At 36.3% G+C, this 19078-nt stretch overlaps 1 protein-coding gene across 7 annotated transcripts in view; it reads right to left on the bottom strand.

The window, feature by feature from the left end:
* Positions 1-19078, bottom strand: part of ARHGEF10 (Rho guanine nucleotide exchange factor 10) — a 111514-nt gene that overhangs the window by 26099 nt on the left and 66337 nt on the right. For all 7 annotated transcript variants that reach the window (XM_048936868.1, XM_048936864.1, XM_048936869.1 and 4 more), the window contains 7 exons: positions 13852-13967; positions 12088-12215; positions 11489-11589; positions 10153-10274; positions 7416-7502; positions 5976-6199; positions 4690-4847 (listed from right to left, as the gene is read on the bottom strand). In XM_048936868.1, coding sequence (XP_048792825.1) covers positions 4690-4847; positions 5976-6199; positions 7416-7502; positions 10153-10274; positions 11489-11589; positions 12088-12215; positions 13852-13967 — 936 coding nt within the window. The remainder of the gene's footprint in view (positions 1-4689; positions 4848-5975; positions 6200-7415; positions 7503-10152; positions 10275-11488; positions 11590-12087; positions 12216-13851; positions 13968-19078) is intronic.

Below are 19078 nucleotides of genomic sequence, written 5' to 3'. Positions count from 1 at the left end.
AATTCAATTTTAATTCTTAATGCTGAGCTTTCATTCATTTCTTAAACCTCAGGGCCAGAGCCTAGCAGCATATACATAAAGGAACAAGGTCTGAAAAATCTACTGGCCAAACACTGCTTTCATTAAAATATATAAGATGCTTCCTCTTAAGGATATGTGAACTCAGTTCTCTCTATGGCAAAAGACGACTCCAATCAAGCATCTTCTGACTTCCTGAGGAGACCTCCAGTTACCTGGGTGAGGGCTACTCAAAATGGAATTAGCAATGCTCCCAGTCACTTCTTCATGTCAAAGCTGAGCAGCTTTTCAAAGAACATATTAAAAGACCGGGTGAGAGGGCAACAAAGCAGAAGTTTATGCATTAAATAATCATTTCATATAGAAGAGATTTCTTCAGTTGGGGATCTAGTGCCTTAGCCACTAGGATACTACATGAGAGACTACACATCTTCTTACTCCTATCTCTTTTTTTTAAATACAAAAAGAAACAAGATTCACCCTAAGCTTAAGAAACTGATTATAGATGCAAACTCTGCACTGTGAATCACAAGTGGAGAGTGTCACTTCTCTAGCTCAGCAGCACCTAGAAGAAGGATGACATTAAGAAACATCACGTTTCAATTCCTCTTTGGCTTTGGAATTACTCAGAGAATGAGGTTGGAGCATGTCTAGCCCAAGCCCTGATCAAGCAGGGACACCCAGAGGAGAATGCCCAGGTGGCTTCAGAAGATCTCCAGGGGAGAGACTCCACAGCCTCCCTGGGCAACCCATACCAGTACTCTATCACACACAAGGGAGTTTACTGATATTCAGGCACTCAATTGCCTCTTGCTTCTTGTCCTGTCCCTGCGCATTACCGAAAGGAGCCTGGCTGCATTCTCTTTCCACATTTCCTTTAGGTATTTATATAAATTGATAACATCCTCTCTGAACCTTCTGTTCTCCAGACTGAAGATTCTCAACTCTCATCATCTCCATGCACTTTACTGGACTCCTTCCTACAGTTCCATATCTGTCTTTCAATGAGGTTCCAGAACTAGACACAGTATTCCAAGTATGATTTCATCAGTGCTGAGCAGAGAAGAAGTATCCCTGAGCACGCCAAGTGCTGTGAATTACATTTTTTGGGTTGAGCACACAAGGACTTGCTGTAAGTTGTAGCATATGCAAGTGAGAAGCTACAGACTGCAATTATGTGCCTAGAAATTAGGCACCGTAGTTAAAGCAGCAAGCCTTCCTGTTGCATCTGCTCTCTCATCTTAATGAATTTTTGCTGAAATGATTAATATGTTACCAGTATTTTTATGAGTAATATGTTATAGTCTTTATCATAATCATTCTGAGTTTTTATTTCTTTTTACTGTTTCTCTTCATATTTATTATAGGAACATTATGGGAAGGAAATGTATATCACTGTCACAAAGAAAGGAAGTACCAGGAACTGACAACAGTACACCAGGAACAATATATGTACATTTCATAAAGACTGTGATTTCCTTTTCCTAAGACACTTCTGTGAATGGAAGTCAAACATGTGCTGACCTTTTTTGCTATTATGTCACTCAGAAAACACATCTGCTGGGCTGTCTGCAATCATCACAAAGAGGTTTTTGTTACTTTTTTTTTTTTTTTTTTTTTTTTTTTTCCCTAAACAGAGAGAATACAGTGTACTTTCTCCTTAACCTCATTTAGAAGTGTTTTTCCTGGACATATTCCTAATAATTTGGCCCGAAGCAAATATTGGATACACAATATTTTGGAATGATAGTCACACAGTTGCTAGCCCTATAAACAGGTTCTCAAATGTGAAGTGTCAAATAAACTTTACAGCCCACATCACCACTGTTCTTATATAAACATTTAATGCACTAGCAGTTTTCTGGTTCCTCCCATTACTTTTCTCACTCATAAAAGATTACAGATTACTGGGATAGTTATTAAGGCTCCTATTTCTAGGATCAATGTACTAGTTGATCCGAGTTTGTTGAATCTACATTCTATTTCCCATGATATTTTCACTGATCATCTACATTAGCTCAGTTTAGGAACTGAGTGGCTTTTAAGGTATCAGTTCCCATTAACTCTGCCTCCTAATTTGTTTGAATACATTCAGGTTCAAATCCTTTTTAACTCATAAGTACAAACACAGCGATACAGAGTTGTCTGAGACAACATGACTGGTGTCCATAACGGAAGAAGTCACAGTGTGAACCTTCATCTTTCCCCCTAACACAGCAGGTGTTCCTCAGTTTACCATACGTGTTTTTTACTATCTGCTTTAAATTACTTCAAGACAGGGCTTTTCTATAGCCAGAGAGCACTCTGGGTGATATCAACTGGAAGAAGCTCTGTGTTGTGAAGTTGTGAAGAAACTCAAAAGAGAATACTTGCTATTTTTAAATAAGCTGGAAGCTTACATGTAATAAGCCATCTAAAAAAGCCATGAGCAAGTAGAATAATTTGCTTACTGAGCACCGTATAACAGAAGTCGTAGATCTTTGTACACATGAGCACTGAATTTCAGCAAATGAACAGATCCCTACATGTTTTATCTATTTAGGAAGAAACATGGATTACAATACTAATAGAAACTGGCAGGTGGATTTTTATCCTGGAAGATTACTTCCTCCTTTTTATTCAGAGTATCACAATAGGCTGCAAAACTAATTTACCTGTGCATCACACAGCATTTGTCCTTCTCTATGTAGTCTTCATATCAGGATGTCCTGTAATACAGTTGGCTGTATTTCACTTTCACTTTTAGATATTTCCTTAATCTCCCTTACACTGACAGGCCAGGAAACAAGTTGGTTCATATATGGTTGCAATGTAACCCTCTTTGTAGAAAAGACAACAACACTGATGAATTGCACAAAGCTCCTATTAGGCTGCATTCTCTGTCCATCCTATTTCACTACTCAGACTCCTTTGTTTGGTAAAATAGGTCAGTGCACATAAAAACACTCCTTTAGGGCTGAAGAATCACGTGACCACAGCAAGCCATAAGGAATACGAATGCTAATATGGGAGGCAGCTGATTTACACTACTTTCATGAGGCCTGGAAGACTGAAATACAACAAACACAGAACAAACTGCAAAGGAAAACACTACATGATGAATCAGAAAAACAACAACAACAAAAAAACCCACACGTGTTTCTCATCTCAGAGCTTCAGCTATCCTGAAACAGAATATGACGAATTCCTAGAATATTCAGCTGCACAGAATGGTGCCTTAGAGGAAGAGAACATTATGACCCTCATGAATACAATATAGCCCCCAGTTTATAATACAATCCTGTCTGATTAACAGCTCTGCTCCATTCTTAACTGCCTCTGCAGAAATGCAAGCCTATGCATCCTTTCTTATCTATGCTACTAAGGATGCTGCTCATGTTTTTCAAGTGGCCCTTTTCAGACAAAGTTGAGTGACAGCAATTGCACTCATCCCTTTCAGAGAAGATGGCAGTTCAACTTTCTACCCCAGACAGTTACACACAGAAAATGAAACATCAAAAATGATGCTGTGAGAGTGGGATCAAGGCCATCTTCTCTGTCTCCAAAACAAGGAGAGATTTGCTATTTAGTGGGAAAAAAATGTAATAGTCTAAAATGTTATGTCTGATTTCAGACAGCTCAATAGGAAATCCACTGTATTGAAGATGGCAACTGGTAAAGGAAAATCTTTCTCAACCCATCTTTCAGATTCTTTGTAGCTTGGGAAAAAAAACAAAAACAGAAAAAAAGCCACACCCTTTCCCAAGGTCAGTGTTCATGACAGTAGGTAAGACAAATGATATATCGTTTCTTCTACAGATTCTGGACCCCAAATCTGTCTTCCAGTTGGAGGCTGGCACAGACTCAGTGGACAGCAGTGCCAGCTTTGTACTTTGCGGGGTGTCTCTGTGCAAACACTTTGCTTAGAGCTACCTAGAAACTCGTGTTTCAGACTGAGCATAACCCCACTGCTTTTGAGCTGATCTGTAGATGTATGCAGTACTGTATGTATGTGGGATGTATGTGGGAAAGTTCTGAGACATCAGGAAAAGCACAGACAAATACACACACCAGCACTGAAGAAGCTAGCTCTGGCTCAGAAGCATTATCTGGGATTTTCCTTTACTTAGATTATTTTAGCCAATTATTTAACAAGACAGAAAATAACTGGCAATGTAAAAGGAGTTCCATGAAATCCATGAGATGCAGACATAGGAAACATTTATATCTGTTAAATAAAAATTGATTGAGTCATCATTTCAAATGAGATGTACAGAAATCTCTACCCATGGGAATTTGCATTTCAAAAACACAGCTATTAGGCAGTAGAGTGGAATTAGCATAGCGTTATGTAAAATAAAGTAAACTGTCTGTTATCACATACAATTCAGGTCTTCCGTGATACTAAAGACAGGGGTTTAAACTGGGGCACAGATCAGTTCTCACACAATGTATTTTGCAGTAGCAAATAAAAAAAATAGAACAGTATTAAATTATTTAATATCTTTCAAAATGAGAAATGAAAGCGTGAAACTAAAATAATTCAGAATCCATTTTTTCTCCTGTAATTGTGAGTAACCTTACAACAGAACATGTACAGTGGGAAAAATATGATCATGGAAAACTATTTCTGCCAAAATATACTGACATGCAAGTTCCTCAGGATGTTATTGAATCACATCACTACATTACCTTCTCCTTTTGTGTAGATTGCAATGTTTCCATTTACCAAGCCAGCAAACAGGTATTGTGACATATATGTCAAGCTCATGACAGTTGATTTTTCAGGAGTGAAGAAGTGTTGAAGACGAATTTTCTTTGAGCCCTGGCAACTTTTGTAAATAGAAATGCTACAAACACAAACAAACAAACAAAAACAAAAACAAGAAGATAAGTCTGCAAAATTCTCAACAGAATATTTACTAATAATATACTGGGGAAAAAATATATTCTTCTTCGGTACATAGGAAGACAAATATGGAAAGAACTATTTTGACCCTTCAGAATATCTAGCTAGATAATTTGCAGTTACTTAACAAAGACACTGGAAGTATAGGGGAAAAAAAAGGAGAAGCATTTATTCAATAAAGAAACATAGTTAGAATCATGCTGTAAGTTCCTTTTACAAGTCTGTCCAGAACTTCCCATTGGTTAGAAAGAAGAAAAAGGATTAAGTATTATCCATAGATCTAGGGAAAAGAGAAGAAACATTTGCTATCACATATCAAATGCACTTAACATTCTGATACTTCTTACAGATTGTCACCATGGGTATGTTAGCAATACTGAATAATTACATCTAGAATGAATTGCATCTCAAACACAAAGGCAATTAGTGCAACCAGATTTTGGAATTGTTAGAAATACAGCATTTTCCTTACACAGATATTTTTTTTTCCCTGCATGTATACCAGTTGGAAACCTCTACAAAAATTGCATATTGTTGCATAGTTAAGTTCTTATGAGTCAAAGCAAGATTTGTTCTCTTACTGAGTCACAATTTAGAAAATACAGCTTTTTTCAATTGGGCCATGACTCAGTAAGGTCATCAGCTCAACCAAAGCAAAATAATTCACGTCAATAGTAAATAGCAATAGTATTTTTTTGCATGACAAATCCTGCACAATATCACGCTGTAGGAGGTTAATGGGTTCCTCATTTAACGCTTCTCCCATTTAAAAAACTTTCCAATACTTAACAATTATGCTGTAACACTGCAAAGATAATATTTATATTGTTCAGACATGATGTATGATGAATTAAGCCTCTTTCATTAAGTAAAGGTTTTATTTTTATTTTAAATAATACACAGTATATTTTAAAATCATGCAGATCATATTTTTTCTTTAGGTGGATTTAGATAAAAATGAGGTCATTTTAAAGAAAAGAACATTTTCTAGGAAGTAACTCAAATTTTTGCTATAGAGTAATAAAGCTAATGAATAAATCATACACAGCATGCTAAAAATGAGAATCACCTTCCTTCTTCCATGCCAAGGCAAATAGTAGGCACATTAGAAGCTTTTGTAGGAACATTTTCAGAGTTGAGAGACATATTTATCTCCTTTATTTTCTCTTCTTCTGGTATGTAGACCATGCAGAGAATCCGCGATTCCACATTGAAGCACTCAATAACCTTAGGGCCAGAGCTTTGAAATGAGACTATTGCGATCTGGCCCATCTGATTAGTACAACTGCCAATCTGAATTGGAAAGAGAAAAAATAAAAATAATAGACAGAGATTGATAACTGTCTCCAGCAGGAGCAGCATTAACAAGGAGGAATATTGGAAAGTTAAAGAGTGCAACTCAAGATGAACAAGAAAATAATTCAGCTCAGAATGTTTTAAAACTTTACATAAGAACACAGAATTCCCCTGTATACTCACAGAAACTTTTCTTTTTTTTTTTAATAAAGGACAAATATTTTGGCCTATTCTGAAATGTACATACAGAATGTATTACAATTAGAGTGAGCAGTTGTGTAATGTATTATTTTTAAAAACCAGCATTTTTAGTTATCTCAGCTACTCTTGAAATTGATAATATAGTAGAAGCTTGTCCTTTGAAGAGTAACAGGTCTACACATAAATGCTCTGCTGCAACAGAACGGGGGATTACCAATACCATCAGATACATGTTCTTCAATTTCTCCTTCATCCAAATCTAAATATCATCAATATGTTCACAAATATTTTAGGAAGCTGGGAAGAGCAGAACAATAAATTGTGCACCTAAGCACCAACACATGTTTATACAGTGACTTCCTATGCATGTATGAAATAACATGGCAAAGAAGAAGAAAGAAAATTATGCAGTAGTAGAAAGACTTCATTGACATGTATTTGTGATGACTGTTTTCAATTAACAAAAAGAAAATACACAAGTCATCCTGAAAAAGACCACTGACAAGAACTACTTTTAACTTTACCTTTTAACTTTCAAGGGTTCCAAAATGATGTCCCTTAAAATCTCAGTTTTGCAGTAACAAGAAAACCTGATGAAATTTTTAGCATTTAAAAAACAAAATAAAAATAGGCGATGCCACTTTGCTAGAATATCAGCACCTTTAGGTCATAATAATGTGCTAGTACATTATTTTCCTATGTATACACTTAAACAAAATGCTTATAGTTAAAACATTTTTCAAATATGGAACAGACAAAAGGACAGTGTGAGCACATACGGCTTTAAATAGCATATAACTCACATCTAACAGTGCTCACCTGATTTCATTCTGTGCAACAGTAACAATCACACATAAATAGAGTACAGTACTAGTTATCTTCTACAGAAGTCCATCTTAAATAATTAAATAAAAATAATAAAAATAATAATGATAATAAAATCCATATGCTGCTGATTGTCACAAAAAACATCTCCAGAAAGAGACAAAGTTCTCCGCAAGACTAAACTTACCCAAAGAAAACCATGTTCCATGGAACAGGAATCTGACTCCGTTTCTCCAGAGAGGTACAGTTCAGGGTTATAGGCAGCACATTCAATCTTCAAACAAACAAAAAATGTGGACAGTTAAGGTTAAAAAGATATGCCTGATTCAGTCCTATTCAATCTGTAATTAACTAAATAAATCATTTAAGGATATCACAAAGTCACAGAAAAGAAGCCAAGAAGTCAATCTAGCCCATCCAGTTCCAGTGGGCAGGGTCAACTGCATGTGTATCATTCCTAGCACATTCTTGTCTACTCTTACAGACATTAAAAGCTAAAGATTACAAATTATTCACCTGATCTGTACAAAGGCTTCACAGAGCTTCAAATTTCATTACTCTTTTTCCAACCTAAAGTCATCCCTGATGTAAATGCTAACCTTCTCATCTTAGCAATCAGATATTACCTTCCCTTCTATAGCGTCCTTTCACATATAAGGCTGCTATATGTCATGACCCCCTTTGAGTCTCCTCTTCGTTAGGCTCAGTGAGCACGATCACTAATTCATTTAATTATTTAGCTAAATCTTGTTTTAAACTTTTTAAGTTAGTTTCTAAAATTCTTGCTTATGACTGCTGTTTTACAACTGGCATCTCCCTACCAACTCCATATATTTGGAAGTGCAGAACTATGTAAACTAAACACCTTTCTTTAGCTGACCTGTTAAATACTTACTATGCAAAACACTACATAATCATTACCTTCTCTGAACCTTGTTTGGATGCATTCCATTGGTTATTTGCACTTTGTAACAATATCACATTTTTAACCAATTCTTACCTTGTTGCTATCTTAGAAATTGCTTTTATGGACTTTCTACTCAATCATCTCCTCAATCTGTACTTGTGCAGGTCCTTAATTCTGCAAGAGAATACTGTGTGTCTGTCCTAATTACTATCACTCTCTTTATTTCTTCAAACCACTCCTTCAGGTGTCCTACTCATTTTGAATGTTAAATGCTATGCTTCAAAATACCTTCACTCCCTCCCACTTCTTGTTATTGTGTCACTGTCAGTAAACTAAAAACTATACTCAGGACTTTATCATCCAGGCCAATTAAGGAAAAAATAAAAATAAAAATAATTAACCCAACCCACTCCTCAAGAATTCTGCCAGATTCAAGATCAATGCAAGTCTTTCCTTGCTCAGAAAATGAAACACCAGTATACAAGCTCTAAAAAAGGCCTTTGTTATTTATATCTATTTTCTCTGGTTTCCCCTAATAAAAAGACTACATAAGCACTTCTCTATTACGATCTACTTGCACATATTTTTAACAGAGTAAAAAGGTTCTTGATGAGGTATGATATCATGATTTTAAAAAAGACAGCATCCTCTACAATTCACACTCATGTGCTTGTCTCAGACATCAGTGACATAATATTACTTGTGATTCTGGAAACAAGTTGCTTAGTATTAACTTACACACTTCAACAGAATCTCGCAACATCATCTCACTACACTGAGATTTTTTTTTTATTTTTTTTTTTAAAGGAAACAAGGGGTCATAACTCAAGAGTTCTAAATTTCCAGTTTGTTTTTCAGAAGTGCAAAGAATTTCAAAATTCTCCCTGAATCAGCAGGCATTGCCGAGTGACTAGAAGTAGTAATAATGGTATGTATTCACCAAAGCAATACAGAACAAGGATACAAGACAGATCAGAAAAATAAAAGAACTATCTTTGCCAGTCTTAGCCTGTCTTATTTAACAAATACTGATGCTGTCTACTCATAATGGTGATTTACAGTAGCTGTGACAGCTAAGTACTTCACTAACCAACAAAAAAGTTAACCTGCTGGCTAGGTATTTCTCAGGCTGTTTCTTACATCTCTATGTCACTTTATGTCTTACTCAAAACTGATGATGTTTTTCACAGTCAAATTCTAGTAGTTTAGCTCTCCATTTCAGTAAGCCTTTTACATGACGATGTAAATGTGCTCTGATGGCTATTACTGACTCCCTGTACTACCAAGCAGTCTGAGCAGTATGCTAAGAGATAGCAGGATCAGCCAAGCAAAGGGCTCTTCCCACCCCAACCTCTACCCCTACATCAAAACTGCAGCTGAAGCTGCAGAAAAGTAGAAGAAATATTTAGGTGATTTCATCCAGGAATACCAAGGCCTCAAGAACATCAGGACTGACAGCTGGGCTTCTGTGTTCTCCTTTGGATCTGTAAAACTACCAGAGCCATCTCGGAGCTCAGGCAAACTCTGCCTGCAAAGAGCATTACATAACTCCACAGACACGTGACCTTTCCTTCCTTTCAAAAGAAAAAGACCCTTTTGAAACTTGATTACAAGGGATGAACCTGAGCCTTTAAGGCACTTGGCACAGACCTACAGAACTTACGAATACACGGGCTCTACGGAAATGCGAGTATTTAAAATTCCCTTTAAAATAATCGGTTTGGTTATTTATCCAACTGTGACACAGAAAATATTCAATAAACATAAATCCAAGTGTCTAGTAAGATATGAATGACATATAAATCTACATACTTTGTTGTTTGAGGGCTCAAATACTGTGTTCCTGCAACCCTCTTGGACTTTCTATCACTGCTGGTCTTATACCAAAGTACACATCAGCAGTAACTTAAGAGAACTAATAGGTGAGAACTAACAGATGTATTTACATTACAGTTTTCCTTAGTAGTGACATCACGAAAGAAAACAAACTGTAATTTCGTATAATCGTTCTATTCACCTTAAACTCCTGCTGCTTCGCCATCATCACTGGCATGTGTCTAACAAGGAGAGGATGTTTCTCCTTTTTGATTTGATTCCCATCATCTTCCACACAGAACCAACCTAACAGGTTATCCTCCGCTGTAACGGAAAGAACAAACAAACATCCCACAGCACTTTCATTGAATAACTGCTTACATCTCTCTACAGAAATAGAAAATAATTATCTTACAATTGGCTAGTAATAATCAGGCTCTTCTCATGTCATATATACTTTTGTTGGAATAAACAATAAAACTATGAGCAGAAATTCAATATAGTAGATTATGTAACTACTGTTAATGCCAAAAAAGCAACACTTAATACTAGCAAAATGTTAATGATCTTGTCAGTAGCTTATTAAAAGAGTAAAGGTACCCTTCCTCTTCCTCTTTTGAATCCTTAAAGGATACCAAACGTTTCCTTAGACCTACCAAATCTATCATCTGCAAATATGACCATTTTTCTGCCAGCAAAGTAGCACCACTACAATCTGCTATTTATCATCCTTACAACGATCCACTTCCAGCACTGATGATGCCCAGTTTTCTTTCCTTTTTTGTTGTTTTATCTGCCTATTGTGAGATGCCATAAAAATAACATATTTTGAAAAAGTGCTGACAAAAGCTGCTTTCTACTTTGCATATCATCAATGTTTCAACTTAAGCATTCAACATCCCAGGTAACTTTTGAAACTTAGGCACTCTGAGGAAACACAGGAAATTAATAACATCATAGGACAGCACATTCCTTGCTGCTCCCACTTAGATCAGACTTGTTAGTGATAATTTCTCTAGTGAAAACTAAAAGCTTATACTAAAAAAACTGACTCTGGTCCCAAAAAGAAAAACTTATTTCATATATCCAACTAAAGAAATATTTCATCAAAATGTCTTGAATGTTTATTTCATGCTCAGGAAGCTAAAAACAAATGAACCAACAGCTTTACTATCATTTCCTAGCTAAAATTTCTTGAGCTAAAACTGAAAAATTTGAACCTCAAAGGCATATGGCTGAAAAGATTGTAATATCTGAAAAGATATGTACACAATGGAGTAAATTCCTCATCAGTCAGACATGTAGTGTAACTTAATTCATTTTGATTTAGATATATCAAATAAAAATTATTATCATAGATCATACAGATCATCATTACTTTGTAAGTCAATCATTATTATCTACTGTATTGCAATTTCAAGATCTGTAGATAGAACTTTGTAAAAAAAAAAAATCATTTTGTATGAAAAAAGTATTACACTGTACATCTTATATATTGTATTGTAACTTCATAGGAAATGTAAGAAATCAAGAATTACCAAGGGCTAGTTTAGCCATTTGCAAATTGTTGATCCAAGACTGTTTGATGGCAGGGGTAAATGTATTGAATACAGCTGTAAAGAAAGTAGGCCGCCCAGACCTGCAAGACAAAAAATTAAATAAAATAAATGAAAAACAATTGCACAAAAAGAGGCCATTCTAAATGTACTAAGTATGAGATTCAGACAGGGCTAGAAAAGTCAAGCAAGACAAAAATCCAACCATCTTCCTTTATCTTAAAGGACATAGCTCAGATCGGCAACGATAAGCCACACGTCCTTCTTCTCATGCTTTACATGAAAAGGTATGACAAGAACAATCCTCCTTGACAAATTAATATAATAGCGGCTATTCCTTGTCAAGTGCCATCACCACAGTTCCTCTCTTATCTTGCATCAGGAACTAAATGTTGAGGAACAGGAGAAAAACTACACTGCCGTTCTGAAACATGGAAGTTGCAGAAGCTTCAGCATGACAGTGCAATTTAGAAGCTAACTGTACAGACAAGAGAGCAGGAAGACCTAAAGATTCCCTGGTACATCTCTATCTAACACACAAAGCCATTTAGAAAGTTTCACAATCAAGAATTACTACTGACTTGTCCTGTTTTCCTGGAAGCTGCAGCTGAATTCTACAGCGATCTGCTGCTCTGATTTCATCTTCTTTTTTCAAGATCAATTTTTGTAAACCTGAGGTCCAGTCATGTGCTACCGATTGGTTTAAGTTCTGAAAAATTGAAAAAAGAATGCTAAGGATCAATATTCATCTACCAACCTATTTCCAATGAGCTAAAGGTGATCTTTATGTACAAAGAGTTCCCAGTACCTGGCTCTCATTTAGTTCTCATTTTTTAATCATGGATAATTTAGACAAATTTGTAAACATGCTTTAAAAATGTCTGCAAAGACTGTTAACACATATTAGCTGATGATTTACTTGCACACTGCTCAGATTTTGATGATACATACATAACACTCCCAAGGATTTGTCAAACTATGAAATGCAGATTTGCATCAATTGCTCGTACAATCCTTTTACTTCATTGCAGTGAACAGCTACCAAGAATCTATAAATTCTCTTTCTAAAGAAAATCTCAAGGAAACCTCTGTAAATCACACTGCCAATGTTTTTGTTCAAATCTTTGAGGCAAAAATGTTTACGTAGCCATCGTGGAAGCTCTGTATAGTTGCAGCCCGCTTAAGTAGGATGCTGAAACACTCATCCTCTGTAACCTAAACATAACAAGTTATTCACATGCAAGAGCACATGAATTACCAATTGTTAAAATTTTATGAAAATTAAAGTATTTTTTTAAAATAAAGAAACTGACCTCATTCCTCATCTAAATTATTTGAATTATTTTAAGCAGCTCTGTTTGGAAACATTGATTAAACGTTATGTTTTTTAAATGTAGTTGGCACTGACTGGTAGCAAAAGTGGAAAGGTTTTGTATATTTTGATTCTATCATTTTAGTGGATGAAAGTCCTTTGGTATCTGTTGCACACCTCATTCCAATAATGCAGCTGAAATTCACCTCCACATTCTGGTGAAATTTTTGTCCTAACAGACTGCTTCCATAAATGTCCTTCACAGTACATATTTTCATCAATTTTTATGTTCTACTTAATGTCCTTGCCTCTGAAGTCAGGATATTCCAAGAGAAACTCAGCTTTCATATACACAAACATTTACTTACAGTCTGTGATGGCAGGTAGGAATTTTAAAATGTACTCAAGCATACATAAAACATATAAAACAAGAGGCAAAGAAGAAAGCAATTAAAAATATATTATTGATTTATTTTTAAGTCTTATGAATGCGGAGAATGGAGAATTCATTCTGAAATTCAGTGTTAATGTTCTATATCTATTTGCTAGAACAAAGGCTAAATGAAAGGAATGTGAACAAAACCAAAGCAAATTGCTTTCAAAATTCATCACAACATCTATTAACATTTTTGTGATTTGCATTTAAGTACAATTTCTCCCCAAAAGCTAGAATTATAAGCTCATATGAGCATTAAGAGCTTCCTCCAAGCAACCATCCTCCTACTACCTCGTCTAACTATAGGAATCTAATTTCAAAAGACCAAAACATAATTCTGTTTCCATATAAGCTTATCAGCTACTGAGGAAATGTAGACTCTTGTTTCCACCTACACTTAAAAACAACGAAGCAAAACAAGATTAAAAGACAGCTGTAATCTACTTACAGCATGAAACATTTAAAAGCAATTGAATTACTGGAGATAAAAATGATTTCTTTACAGAGAGAACATCTTACATTGACCCTAGGGAAAAACAACTGGGCTATTTTACAACAAGAATACATTTTAAAAATAAATCCAGCTTTGTTTATTACCTGATAATTTCCTTTAAGGCTGCCTATTAATTGACTAATTTGACCAACTACATTCAAATCATGTAAAAGGTTCTGCAGATCATGGTATAGTTGCCCTGGTCCCATATACAGCTTGTCTAAAATGAACAAGAACATAATGTTATATATAATAAAAAGATGTAATTCTCAGTTAAAGGAGGAAAGCATGACAAACATAATGTTATTAACATATATCGCTACTTCTTAACACTATGAAAATTAGGTTTATGAAAATAGGCTTTGCTCTTTCTAGATCATAAAAACAACTAACGCATCAATATGCAGATAGGATCATCCGAAAATCAATGTTTTATTTATATGTATACCATAGCCATCTCACTTTCCTGCTCCAGGTGCTTTCAGTGCTCCTATAGACAGATACTTATGAAATGCATAATGGGAAGCGGTAGCAGTATATGTTATTGTATACTAGCTTTGCATATACAGGTATTACCATTCTCATTTCCTTGTAGTTCACCTTATATTGCCTTTTTCAGATTGTTCATCTATTATGAAGGACAGCATCATCTGTAGCTTTACTAGGAATGCACTAAAACTATGACAAACAGCAAAGTTTCACCGAGCCTCAAATCTGGAGATAATTGAATTTTTGCTTAACACCAACCAGCAGGCTTGCTGTTACATGACAATGTGCACATCCTTCAAGAGGGTTGCTTCTCATTACGTGACATAGCCAAAAAACTTATCTGTAGCCTATACTAAGGTGGTTTAAAACTCCAAATTTGTTTTAGCGAAGTAATTCAGGATCTTATAGCTACATCCTAACTCTCCATAAAACTCACAAACCTATAACTTCGTTGAACCACATGAAATTTTGCTGCAATCAGACAAGTGGAAAAAGGATTTGCGGTGAGGATAGCACCAAGTATTAGCAGCAGCAGAAATATCTTGCCCAAGCCATTAGTAAGTACATAAGTTTACAAAGAAACACTAACTGAGAAAAAATATTCTGACTAATAGGATCAAATAGGCAGTTTAATGTGCAAAATTTCTGAAGCACTGCTAACACCTTGGCTCCCAGACATGATTCTAGCAGAGGGATGGCTATACAGCTCTTGCAGAAACAACACTCTCTCCCCCCCCAAGTCCCACACTGACTCAGACAGAGTCGGCATGTTTCCCTTTGGATGACAGGAACCAGGCTGGATTATTTTTCCAGGAAACCCCTGCAGATTATTTATCTCATGCAGTACAGCATTCAAGATCCAACTCCAAGCCACAGTTTTGGAAGCCAGTCTGCGGGAAGCAAATCATCCTGACCAGGAGGTTTTCAAGACTGTGCTGGCAAGAATATGAAGTAAATCTAATTCTAGCTACGTAGACCACGTCTATGTGCCAAACCCCGTCATACAAGGAGAATGCTCTCAAAATATGGTTTGAATTTTGAGTGCTCCTGAGGTCTCAGTGGCTCTTGTGGGTCCCTTTTAACACAGGATATTCTGTGAGTTTGCTATTAATCTGAGGACTGCAGCTGGTGGACGACCAGGAGCACTCACTGGCATGCTGCTGATCCCAGACAGCCTCTTCCTCCCAGGTAACTCCACAGCCTGCTGCAGGAGCACAGGGGCCCTGGCCTGCAGGCTGGCAGCAGCACAGGGATGGCCACGTTGTGCCATGTGTGGTGGGCAGGGCAGATGGATGTCAGCACTGCGTGGCTGGGACCAGAATGGAATAAAACACCAACCAGGAGCCCAACAAAATACAACAGACCAAACACAACACTATCATACAGATCAAGGCCATCACTGGACATTTACATAATCCACTACATTAAGGCAGGAATCCGTCTGAATTCTTGAAGGCTGAAAAATCACAAGATCTAAGGGAAATGCTAAGGGTTACTTAATTTACGAATTCTCCGCTTTACTGCAGGAAAACACAATGTAAACTGGAGATCTTGCTTTTGCCCAGAAAACTGAAAATTACTCTCATGCTTTTAGATGTTATGCTAAATGGAATGAAAGGATTTAGGAACAACTGCACTTACACCATTTACCCAAGCAGAGAATAGATGCAACTTTCATCCACTCTCCTTTGCCTGTTCTGAATGTTAATTGAAAGCACAATGGAGCCTTTCTTATCCTCACAAACAAATCAGTCTTTAGGAAAAGATCATTATATTTACTGTATGCAATGAAAGGAAATAAATCCAAAGTAGACAGACCTAGGAGGAAGAGCTTTTAGGTGCTGGTCAGAATTGTTTTTTTTTTTTACACATATTTACACATACACAATACAAAATTTTAACGCTTCTGCAATTGTAGACCATGAACTTTCATTAGGCTGCATTTTCATTTTCTCCACTCCAAATACTTGAAAAAACAATATCTGAAAATCTCTCCTTGAATCTCTCTTCTTCTGCAAGGTTAAGCCTTTTTACTGAGTAATCTCAACAATAATTACCAATTAGAATTCCTAGTTCTTAGTCAAATCAAATTGCTGATTTCAACTGGGCAACACTCAGGGTTATAAATCTGGTAAAATCTGGTTGAAATCTGAATAATACATTCAACATTGTAAAGAACACAAATGAAATAATTTTTGCCACAAATTTCTGTACCAGAAGTTTACAAAACAAAATTAAGCCTGATTCTAAGTAATTAGTAGTTAGTTGAGTTTCTGGCAGAGGCCTGTTCACCTATATGTCATTTATAAATTCCACAGCTAAACAAAGCAAACTGCTGCACTGAAAAACACATCACAAATATTTCCAAAATTTATACTCATGGGGCTGACCAACACAAAACTTAAAGCCACAATGCCGTGAAGAGCTGAAAAACTGTGATAATTCCCTTGTATAGGATGGATGCTTTCACCTGAGTGAATTTCAGCTATATTACTGATAAGCTGAGAGACCTAGAGCTCTTCAGTACAGGGAAGAGAAATCTCTGGGGGGACCTTATAGCAGCCTTCCTGTACATGAAGGGGACTGACAAGAAAGCTGTGGAGGGACTTTTTACAAGGGCATGTAGCAACAGGATGGGGGGGGGAATGGCTTTAAACTGGAAGAAAGTAGATTTAGTCTAGATATCAGGCAGGAATTTTTTATTGTGAGGGTGGTGAGACACTGGAACAGATTGTCCAGTAAGGTTGTGGATGCTCCATACCTGGTGTTCAAGGCAAGGCTGCATGGGGCTTCAAGTTACCTTGCAGGTTTAATTCCTGCCCATAGCAGGGAGGTTGAACTTGACCTTAAAGGTCCTTTCCAACCCAAACCATTCTATGATTCTATGACTATTTCTGAAGTTTAAAAGCCAGGATCACTCCTTGCAGTTTCATAAAGAGAGTTAAAAGCAAATCAGAAATAGGACACTATTCAGCAATGTACAACAGCAAGCACTCAGTCAGAAAGACTTTGTGCTGTAGTCTTCAAAATAGGCCATACAGCAAGTTTTAACTACTTATATCTATGGATTTTCCTTGTGCTGCTATCACACCACAAAACAGATCTCCTTTACTCCCTCCTGCATCTCCAAATGCTTTTATAAATATTCTAGTTTCAGCCTTGAGAATAAGGGATAAATCTTGAATTTCATTCACTAATGGCCACCTGAGTCTATTTTGTCTGCATCATGCAAGTTTTATAATATTTTAATAAATCAAGATAAAAAGGAAGCAAAGAGTGTCAAAGCAAATAAAATAACCTGGCAAATGAAATTCTGTCATTTAGAAAAAAACAAACTGAAGTCATTTTAAGCTCAACCAAGTTCTTAGTACAGAAAAGAAAACAAAACAAAAAACAGTAAATAAAGAGTGCCTGTTTCCATCTTTGATGTCCCAAGATGACAAATTAAAATGAAATTGTAATGGTCAGCCACAGCAGATATCAACAGCCATGGCAATTGTTCTTTCGTGGAGGTCCATAGCAGGCAGAAAATGAAGCAGAAAAATAACTGAGATCATAACAATGTCCTCATTGGAAGAGAATTCTCTTAGATTTCACCACTTGATTTCTATCAGGATAATGAATTAAAAATTACAGCAACTTCACCACTGAAATGGGTCCTGAAAGGGCTCCTCAACATCTTTTAAAACAGAAGGGTTTAGGTTAGGTTGCAGAATCCTTAGTGGCTAACAATACATTAACTATCAGTTGACTGAGCTCAGAACTGTCTGATGGATGATATTTCCTGGGTGAAAGTAGGTGGTAGTGGTGAGGGGGGGGAATGCAGTCTGTTCATCAGATATGTTTCTCAGTGCAGAGCCAAAGTTCTGCCCGCTAAAAATGAAACTTAAAATAAACTAAACTAAAAATAAAAACTTAACCTTGTTAAGTCCCTGCCCATTACATTGGTGGGTAGCTTGAAGAGGTGCTCTCTCTTTTTCTCCATAGAAAGCACTGATAAACTCTTGGTTTCATTCCAAGGCAGATGATATGGTAGATTATTTTTTTTGTACTTTGAAAAGTTTTAGAAATGATAAAGTCATTTCCTTCCCATTTCTAAGCCACTCCTGCTATCAAGCTCCAAAACAATTTTATTGTATTTTAATGTGGGGGGGGGAAAAAAAAAAAAAAAAAAAAAAAAGCAACACAGGAATTCAGGGATAGTTCTTCCCATCTCCACACATCCAACATGCTGCAGAGAATGGTGTGCTTGGGCAGAAGGAGAATGCCATCTGCTGTAACCAATAACCATGTATCTCACTTAAGATGCAAAGTTTTGCATTCCACCTACAGATCAAGGGTAAAAGCTTGGCATGACATGCAAGTCAGTGGAGGAATTTTTTCATCAAATCCTTTGTTGCTAAGATATCACCAGAAGAATTTGTGCCTCCTTGTAGCAGGCAAGTTTAGTGCCAACAACCAAAAATTCATGCAAAATGCCTAATCCCTTACTCAGCGTTATTTTTTAAAGTATTCAAGACAGATCCATGAAGAAAAAAAAAAAAAAAGCTACCAATTTCTTTAAAGGAAAAAAAAATTAATTTTTGCTGCTACGTTAAACTGATCCTTGGTAGAGTTTATGTGAGTATAATACTAAAACTTCTACCTGCTCATTTCCCAGCCCTGTGTTCTGGACCATCATGTTAAATTCACCAGCTTTACCTGATTTGAAGTAATTATAATTGAAGCAAAAGCAATTTCAGCCCATTAACATCAATCCACTCACAAAGCCCGCAGGAAACTCCCTGGGTGTGGTTAAAATCTGCTTAACTTGGTTCAGGCAAAATTAGTATTTGTGCATAA

This window comes from Lagopus muta, chromosome 2 (assembly GCF_023343835.1).
Source record: "Lagopus muta isolate bLagMut1 chromosome 2, bLagMut1 primary, whole genome shotgun sequence".
NCBI classification, from domain to species: domain Eukaryota; kingdom Metazoa; phylum Chordata; class Aves; order Galliformes; family Phasianidae; genus Lagopus; species Lagopus muta.
Note: the sequence above shows the minus strand (reverse complement) of the source record. Positions and strands in the feature narration are given on the sequence as shown.